Genomic DNA, 10,141 nt, shown 5'->3' on the forward strand with positions numbered 1-10,141 from the left:
AGGCAAACAAATAAATATTCAAACATGCAAACAAACTTGACTTTTAGTAGTATACTAGAATACCCGTCATCCCTTGGATAACTGTGGGTTTCGGGGGTCATCCATCAAAAAACATCACGTCTGTCACTCAGAGGCATAGCGAGCCTTCCCGGCGCCCGGGGACAAACTTTTCGATTTTAACCCCCCCCCCCCCAAGATTTCGATTTTCAACCCCCCCCCCCCCCCTCAAACTTTTGATGTGCACCCCCTCCCCCCCCCCCCCACTCAAACTTTCGATTTGAACCCCCCTCAACCTTTCAATTTATTTTTCCAAACCATTTTGGCGCCCCAACATACGTCCCCCCGCCCCCCCCCCCCCCCTTCACCTCCCCCCGCCTCCCCTCCCCCCCCCCCGCCTCCCCTCCCCCCCCGCCTCCCCTTTCCCCCCCCCCCCGCCTCCCCACCCGCCCCCCCGCCTCCCCACCCCGCCCCCCCCCCCCCCTCCTCGCTACGCTACTGCAGTGTCACTTATCGTCACAAAACAGAGCCCACATTCAAAAATATGTTTCTTATCTTTTAAAAACACCGAAAACACCGATTTCGGACTATCCCTTCATATACTGACGTCACATGTGACCTACTCAACTCTACTTCACCTGCCCAGTGTCCCGCCAAGTCTCAGACAACATGTTTTTATCGTTTAAAAAACGATTCCAGCCGAGCATGTCTCTGACCACACTATCCTTTAATATGGTTAGGACAAAGAAACAGATGAACTCTACTTCACCTGCCCTGTATCCTGCCAAGTTCAGATCATTATCATTTTTTATCATTAACATCTAAAAAAAAAAAATTGAAAAAAAAATATCATTGACATATTGGTCTAGAACCTATACCACTCGCATGAGAGCGGACTACGCTACAAACTTAGCTATTTACTCGTGACGTCACAAATTACTTTGATGCAACTTGATTTCGAGCGTCTAGTCTAGAAGTAGTAACTTTCAAATTAAATTTTATCTTAAATTAGCCAAACAAAGATTTATATAAAATAATTAAGGCCTGAAATAGATTCTAGATGTATTAAGGCCTGAAATAGATTCTAGATGTAGAATTTACATTAAGTCTAGATTTAGAATTTACATTGAGTTTAGTGACCTAGATCTAGATCTAGATCTAGGCTAGATTCATAAATTTCCTTCGACAGCTGATCTTTAGATCTAGAGAAATTTATTGTAAAACTAAATGAAAAAAGACAGTTGAAAATTGATATAAGTGTTGGAACGTAATAAATACAGCAAACGGACGTATTGTTAAAGTTATGACCGACAGAAAATTAGATTTAGAACGCGTTAAACTTTGGAATGGGAACACAATTTTCTTCGATAGACGCCGCCATTTTATTGTACTAAAGAGTCAACAAAAAACTCTGACGTCACTATCAAGGGACGTCACTATCCCCACAAAAGTTTATTCAAAGTATTAACATTTTTAAAAAAAATACGGTTAATTTAACAATGAATAAATCAATAAATTAATTAACGTCTTTAAATAAATTTGTGATTAACAGTCTGTCTGCATTAAAAAATTATTCTCTACCTACATACTATTTTACAGCTGTCCCGGTAGAGTCGAACATATCACAATAGTCAATCAGGCAAACAAACAAATAAATATTCAAACATGTAAACAAACTTGACTTTTAGTAGTATATAGATAGATATACAAATTATTTAAGAATAGAAAATAAGAAAGAAGAAATGGTCAATTAAAAAAAACAAAACAAAACACTTTACACCTCGTGTTATTAAAGATCGTTGTCTTGTAAACACTTAAGACCAGCTGTTGAAGTCTTACTGTATTTAATTTTTATGCTGTTCACGCACAGATTAGAAATCGATGATGTGCTAATTGAATCCAGTACTAGAAACGCAATAAAAGTATGAAAAAATAATGAAATACCCAACATAAAGCTCGTTTAATTGGTTTATTTATAAGTAGATGACTGTTTGTGTTCAGGTCGACGAATATTGGAATAGAGAGCTATAGCTCGTGTATTTTAAGAATCAGCTTAAGTTTCAGGTAAGGGTCAAGTTTCTAAGGATGGGTGTATTTAGTAAAGTTCCGTTTCGTACCTGAAGGTCGATAGGGCAAGTGAAGTAGAGTTCACCTGTTTCTGTGATCTCAGCATATGAAGAGATAGTGTGGTCAGCACAATGCCCAGCCGTCGTTACTTTACCTAACGTGAGTTGGGTACACATTAGAGCTGGGTGAACTCAGGGAAGTTTTACGTGCATGCACGTGGATTCGAACTCGAAACTTTCGGGTTAGCAGTCGTATACTTAAAGATTTGCATCACATAATAGTTGTATAGGCAGATATTTAGTTGGATGTATACTATTTCTAAAGGTGGCTGTACATGTTGATGGTGATCTAAGTGCTTGAACTCTCTCCGAGGGATTTTCTTATAATAGAAAGTCTCTATAAAGTTACAAGTTTTTATTTTTGTGTAATTATAGTTAAACAAAATGATTTGCATGTATTTTTATTTCTATTACTGCATATATTAAAGTTTTTTAGTTTAAATAAGCTTTGTTAATTTATCTTTTATTTAACTAACTTCTGTCATACTTGTTCGTTTCTTTTGGATCTGTTAATTCCAGGTTTAATTAAAGCATGTCGGTCCAGTGGCTTGTCATGGTGGCTGGCGTGATGGTGGTGTTACTCACAGTGGCGTTGGTGAACCGTGGGGTGGGGGCGCAGACGGCGAAGTGCAAGTTCAAAAACTACCAGCACGAGCGCCACCTGTGTGGCACTGACCTGGCCATCAACTTTCTCAAGAAGTGCGACAAGACGAGGACAAAGAGACACCTGTTGAAAGGTGGGTTTATGGTAGCTACAGGTGGGATGGGGGCACACGCTTACTTTATGAAAGGTGGGTTTGTGGTAGCTACAGGGGGGGGAGGCACGCTTACCTTCTGAAAGGTGGGTTTATGGTAGCTACAGGGGGAGGGGGAGCACACACACGCTTTCCTTCTGAAAGGTGGGTTGATGGTAGCTACATGGGGGGGGGGGGCACACACACGCTTACCTTCTGAAAGGTGGGTTTATGGAAGCTACAGGGGGGGGGGGGCACACGCTTACCTTCTGAAAGGTGGGTTTATGGTAGCTACAGGGGGGGGGGGCACACGCTTACCTTCTGAAATGTGGGTTTATGGTAGCTACAGGGGGGGGGGGGGCACACGCTTACCTTCTGAAATGTGGGTTTATGGTAGCTACAGGGGGGGGGGGCACACGCTTACCTTCTGAAATGTGGGTTTATGGTAGCTACAGGGGGAGGGGGGGCACACAGACGCTTACCTTCTGAAAGGTGGGTTTATGGTAGCTACAGGGGAGGGCGGACACGCTTTCCTTCTGAAAGGTGGGTTTATGGTAGATACAGGGGGGGGGCACACGCTTACCTTCTGAAAAGTGGGTTTATGGTAGATACAGGGGGGGGGGGGGGCACACGCTTACCTTCTGAAAGGTGGGTTTATGGTAGCAATATGTGAGGGACCACACACACGCTAACCGTCTGAAAGGTGGGTTTATGATAGCTATACGGGAGGGGGTGGAGAATGACAGACACATGCTAAGTTTGTGTGAGGTGGGTTTTTGGTAGATTTAAGGAGGGGGGGGGACACACTTAGCTTCTGGGAGATGTTCGCGGTAACAATGAGGGATAAGCGGGTGGGGGGGGGGGGGCAAACTTACGTTCTGGGAGATTGGTTTGCCGTAGCAATGAGTGAGTGGGGGAACCCCATTTCTAAAAGGTGGGTTTGTCGAAGAAACGATGGAGTTAGGGGAGTATACACACTTACCTTCTATGAAGTGGATTTGTGGTAATAGTGTTTGCGTATTGGGGGGGGGGGGGGGGGTCAGAAACAAGTTTACTCTCTGATAAGTTGGTTTTTGTTAGCCACAAGGGAGGTAGGTACACGCTGACCTCCCAAGGGGTAGGTCTGTGGTAGCTGTGAGTACTTACTTTCAACCCTCATGGACAATTTTCGTAGATGAAGTAGAGTTCATCTATTTTTTTTTTACCTCTGATAGTTTGGCCAGCTCAATGGCGAACGATCTTTTATTTATTCCCCCCCCCCTGACTTGATTCAGGTACCCTTCAGCAGTGTGTAGTCTAACCCTACCAAATGTTAAGGAACCGAACTCGACATTTTCTGATCAGTAATAGGGCTTGTAAGTAGGTCGCCAATTTCTTATCATACCAGCCAGCTATTATTTTTTTCAAACCAATTGTGAATATAATTTATAAATCGGTAAAAAAAATAAAATAAATGTTACTTACGCTATTGTTAAGTTATTTAAAATCGTAAAAAAAACAACTGATAATGATACTTTGAGAATTCACCTGACCATGGCTAACGAGATTTCAAATTTTAAGAGAAGCAAAGAGACTTAAAAGCCCTATAGGATACTCAATCTCTCAGCCACACCGTTATATAATGAATCCCCTATAAATCTTCCCTGTACGCACAGAAAACGGCGGCCAACTCACCAGGATGCTGAATAAGAGGACAGCCACGTCTTTCCTGACCAGGGCAAGCGCGGACGCCACGGACAGCATGCTGTGTGAGTGCTGCTACAAGCCGTGCCGGGACGGGCACCTGGTCAAGTTCTGTCATGAGCTGGATGACATTGACATTTAAAACTCCCTTTACAAACAGTCGCGAGTTGTTATTTTTTTTTTTGTCATCTTGTGAGTTGGTACCACCAACTCGGTCTATTGTCGTATTAATTCAAATAAAGCGGGAGTGATCTCTCCTAAACTTTCTCGAATATTCTTATATAACACACAGCAGATAGCAACTCGGGATATAGACATGATTTTAATCCATTTTTAATTACTTAAACTTTTAAAATAGAATAGAATCTCGTAGAAAAAAAAAGAACTGCGCACCAAGTGAACGGCAAATAATATCCGTATAATAGTGTGGAATATTAGTACTTTATAAATTCATATTCGTTTTTTTTTTCTTATATAATAAGAATATTCGAGAAAGTTTAGGGGAGATCACTCCAGGTTTATTAGTATTATGGACTTATCTGAACTATACCTTTTTTTTATAGTGGAAGTGATTAGGTAAAATAAAACTCCAAATGTTTTTAGACTGTTTATTTATAACACAACATTATATTGTACAGTATATTGTAACATTACATAGGTGTAAACACTAACATATATAAATTGTTGTAATTCAGTAATCGATTATAAAAATGACCACTATCTTTTTATTGAAATTTAAGTAAATTTACTAAATGTATTACTTAGAACTACAATCAAACAAATACGATCTTCAATATTTTTCTTAATACCTAACTAAACAATAATTTTTAAAGCACTTAGGATAGCACCATTGATATTCGGTGACAATGTGATACATTCTATTCTTCTCACTTGGTCAAATATGGGAAGGCACTCTTGGTATTAAACACAAAAATATGAATGTTATATCATTTCTAATTAAATAAATTAGCAAATATGTAAATGTAAGCATCAAATAATAATTTAGGACAAGAACAATATAAATAACATCATGTTAAATACATTTTACGTTCATGCAAACATATATGAACGTTATTTAATAACGTTGAATACAGTGAAATACCGGGATATGTGTAGGTTGATAAAGGATCGAGATTTCAAAAACAATCGGTTTTTGTGCAAACGTCTGTTGGCATTAGTCTACCTTTTCGTGGAACGTTTTTCCGGTATAACTTTTGATGAGTTAGGGCAGGGGTCGGCAACCTGCGGCTCGCGAGCCGCATGCGGCTCCCTTGATATCAAGATGCGGCTCTCCAGCTCCTTGAACAAAACCTAATAATCTTAATAAAAAAATAAAATATTTGAAATAAAAAAAATGTTAGTGGCTCTTTAAAACCAGGGAAATTTTGAAAATTGTAACTTTTGGCTCTTCCGCTTCAAAAGGTTGCCGACCCCTGAGTTAGGGTCAGAAATCGTGTCAATGCTAGGGACCCTGGGATCGGTGTGGTAAGAGTTTGGATCAGAGGTGGGGTCAGAGTTAGGGTCATCGTCGTATTACAGTTAAGGCAAGTGTAAAGTTATGGTCAGGACTATGGTCTTAGTCAATGCTATATTTAGAGCTGGTATAAAATTTCAGGTCAGGACTAAGGTTAGTAGCTATTGCAATGGTGAAGATTAGGGTAAATTTAAAGCAAGCATTAGGTTTTAGATAGTGATACTAAGGAGAAAAAACAAACCGAACACATCCTGATGACGAATGTATAAGTAGCAAACAATCAACATAGGCACATTGCGAGTCAGAAACTCAGTCGTAGGTTGAAGGCGTTTGGTGGAAGGGAGTGGTGGGGGGGGGGGGGGGGGGTCGGGGACTTAATTTTAGATCACAGGGAAACTGTATGATGGGGGGGATCTTATTCTCAGCCGTAGGTCGCAGGCGAATGCTAGTGGAAGGGGGGCTGGGTGCGGAGACTTAATTTCAGGACTTAATTTTAGGAACTGTGGTTGGAGTGGGGGGGATTGTAGACTCACTGACTCAGACGTAGGTCGCCAGCGTATGTTGCGGGGGTGGGGGGGTGGGGGGGGGGGCGGAAACTTAATTTTCGACCACAGGGAACTGTATGATTTGGGGGGGAGGGAGGGGATCTTATACTCAGCCGTATTTCGCAGGTGCATGTTAGTGGGGGGGGGGGGGCTGGGTGCGGAGACTTAATTTTAGATAACAGGGAAACTGTATGATTGGGGGTGGGGATGATCGTAGACTCACTCGTAGGGCGCAGGGGAGCTATATGACGGCGGGGGGGGGGGGGAACAAGACTCAGTCGTAGGGCGCAGGGGAGCTGTATGACGGCGGGGGGGGGGTAGACTCAGTCGTAGGGCGCGGGGGAGCTGTATGACGGCGGGGGGGTGGTAGACTCAGTCGTAGGGCGCGGGGGAGCTGTATGACGGCGGGGGGGTGGTAGACTCAGTCGTAGGGCGCAGGGGAGCTGTATGACGGCGGGGGGGGGGGGACAAGACTCAGTCGTAGGGCGCAGGGGAGCTGTATGACGGCGGGGGATCAATGTTGCTCCCAGGCTTGGAGTATACGGGAGGTCCGAGGTTCTGGTTGTACCCGGGGTAGGGCGGGGCGAACTGGGCGGGTGGGTAGGAGTACTGGGGTAGAGGCGCCGCTCCGTTCAACGGCTGGCTGTAGCTGGTGCTGTAGGCCACGGAGGAGTAGTTGGGCGGGGCTGTTGGAGAGAGAGAGTGCACACGTTAGTTCCAGGGCTACTCAAGACATTTCAAGAACCTTTTTTTTTAAAAAAAATAATTGAACGTAGTTTTGGTAATACATTTTTTAAAATTAAAAAATAAAATGTAAAAACCATTAATCTAACAATAATGTATGCTTTATCATAACTTGTTTTCGTCGCAGCACGACCTACTACCATCAGACGTTACATAAAATAATCTAAATCCTGTTAAATGATTCAAGAAAGATCTATATCAGGTATTTCTTTGAAAGAGCATTGCCCAATTCCCCCCCCCTCTACCCTACTTTTCCACCCGGTTGAAATAGAAGAAAAATATATTATGTTTATGGAAAATAAACCTATACTTCAATCAGTCTTTTCTACCTATCAGAAAATTCAAGCACTTCCCTCCCTTAAAGATTGAAATGCCTCCCCCCACCAAGAAAAAAGTATGAAAGAAACCCTAAGGTGAGCATGAGCAGATAAAAAAAAATCAGGAGAACACTGACAGCTACAAAAGACAAAAAATAATAAAATATATGAAACGTTTCACATTTACCAGTGGGTGTTATGAAGGTGGTCGTGTGGGTAGTGTGTCCATTAGCGACCGGTGCGGGCTGGATCGTCCTGCCCCGAGTGGACGAGGCGGAGTGTTTAACACAGCAGCAGATGATGGTGATGAGGAAGATGAGCCCTACGATGCCACCAAAGACAATGCCAATGATGTACCCGGCGCTGGGGATGGGTGAATGGTACCGTGCGGGTACAGAGACTCTTTGATACAACCATAACACACACTACACACACACATGCAAACACGCTGGGGATGGGGGACGGAATCTTGCTGGTACGGACTCTTTGATACACACACAAACATAACACACACACTACACAAACATACACTCATGTGCATGCACACACGCGCACATTCATCGATCATGCAGATACACACACACCATACACACACTAAACGTACATTACACTCATGCGCATTCACATATCACAAACCACACACACACACATTAAACACACATGCGCATGCACATATCACATACCACACACACATACACACATTCCACACCTTACAAATTTGAGCAGGCACCCACTCACGCGCGCACACATTCATTTACCATGCACACTCCACACACACCGACACCACACACACCACACACACTAAACACACCTTACACACATGCGCATGAACACATGCACGCACACACGCGCACATTCATGCACACACACAACATACACACCCGCACTAACACGAACACGCACAAAGCCAGATTTTTCTTCACATAACCGCAGACGCCAACCCAGGATCCGAGCTCAAAACTTTTGGGTTAGCAGTCATGAACACTACCATCTAACCACCTTGTCCCTTGAATATTAACATAGAAGGATGCTTTACTTACTTGTTTATGCAGCAGTACTCGTCGTTATAGTTCCCACAACATCCGAACGGGCAGTAGATAGATCGCGTGGCGTAGGTGTTACCGAACAGCAAATAGTTGTAGTACCTTTCTGTACAGTACTCGCTTGCCGCTATGCCTGGGTTTGTGAAAAAAAAATGTTTTTCTTAAGAAGAAATTTTGCTTTTTGAATATTGTAGTAGGGCAGACAAATATTTAGGGATGGTGTGGTTGAAAGTTCTGATCCGGGCTCGTGTCCATAGGACGTCCCTGAGTAAACTCAGCTCTGACCGGTACCTGACTTATGTTAGGGAAAAAAATCAGCTGGGAATCGGGCTGACCACACTATAAATTCATATGCCAAGTTCACTGAAACAGGTGAGCTCTGTTTCACCTTCCCCATGGACCTTAAGGTTCGAAAAGGTATTTTACTTACAGTTAAAATGACTGTAAGAAGAAATAAAGTGGCCGTCAATCCAAACTTAATTATATTTTGTAAAATTAATTAACTGTATTTAGTAATTTAATAGTACAGCTTAAGATTAAAAAATTAACACAATTACAGACAAGGTTTTACTTAATAAAAATGAAATACGCCTTAAAATCACAAACCTGACCAAAAGCTATAATGAAAGTTTTTTATTTTTCAATAATAGAATTGTCCATACGTTTAAACAGATGGTAGAATATGTGTCAAATAAACAATAAATAATAGCATTAAAAAAACTGGGCATTATTTTCTTCCATTCAACTGAAATAGCTGACGGACACAATTCTACTACTTTAGACTTAGTTCAATTGTACAAAATTAAAATTCAACCCAGCACTCTGTGCCGTAGTCTAAGTCTAAGACCTACCCAATCCAGCTCTCTCTCTGCCGTAGTCTAACTCTAAGACCTACCCCAACCCAACACCCTCCAGGTTTTAAATAGCGGACAACTTCAATACAAATCAACACTAACACTTCCTTGCTAGTCAATCAATGCTTACCCTAAGTGTACCCTTTCTATTCTCGCACCCGTGTCACATTGATTTAATTAATCCATAATTTAACAATACCGAATATCACATTCCAATATTAAAGATATTGATTTTTCATTATTGATTATTTTTGGAAAATCGATTGCGTATTTCGACAGAGGTGCAACACACTGAGCCTTTACGATATAAATTGTCTTATATCCGGTTTAGGCTATTGTTCACCTCTTAAGACCTGACCTTATTATCGATTTACCTGGGCCGTAGATCATCTGGTTGACAATCTAAATATACGTTTTCGATAAGACTTCTAATAAAGGTGTACTTAGCTTGTCAAACAGAGATTAATAACTTTTAAAATTATTCTGTCAGGGTTTAAACGTTTTTGTCTTTCTGTTGTGAAATTTTAAAAAAATTGAAAAAATAGCTAAATTAAAAAACATAATGAGACTTAAAAACAAACTGCGATTAATGTATTACCCACTCATGAGTTTTTGTGGCTTCGT

The 10,141-nt window shown here is 41.8% G+C and overlaps 2 protein-coding genes across 2 annotated transcripts; one reads left to right on the forward strand and one right to left on the reverse strand.

Annotated features, from left to right (window-relative positions):
* The first annotated feature begins 2,655 nt into the window (after positions 1-2,655).
* Positions 2,656-4,682, forward strand: LOC131955531 (molluscan insulin-related peptide 1-like). Its single transcript, XM_059319689.1, has 2 exons — positions 2,656-2,860; positions 4,513-4,682. Exons 1-2 carry the CDS (start codon positions 2,656-2,658, stop codon positions 4,680-4,682), a joined length of 375 nt encoding a protein of 124 aa, XP_059175672.1.
* A 2,340-nt stretch (positions 4,683-7,022) lies between these two features.
* Positions 7,023-9,907, reverse strand: LOC131955532 (protein shisa-4). Its single transcript, XM_059319690.1, has 4 exons — positions 9,892-9,907; positions 8,661-8,796; positions 7,808-7,983; positions 7,023-7,245 (listed from the first exon to the last, which is right to left on the reverse strand). Exons 1-4 carry the CDS (start codon positions 9,905-9,907, stop codon positions 7,034-7,036), a joined length of 540 nt encoding a protein of 179 aa, XP_059175673.1. The 3' UTR covers positions 7,023-7,033.
* Between the last annotated feature and the right edge of the window lie 234 nt (positions 9,908-10,141).

This window comes from Physella acuta, unplaced genomic scaffold (genome assembly GCF_028476545.2).
Source record: "Physella acuta isolate Inbredline_101_S28 unplaced genomic scaffold, ASM2847654v3 ptg001075l, whole genome shotgun sequence".
Classification (NCBI taxonomy): domain Eukaryota; kingdom Metazoa; phylum Mollusca; class Gastropoda; family Physidae; genus Physella; species Physella acuta.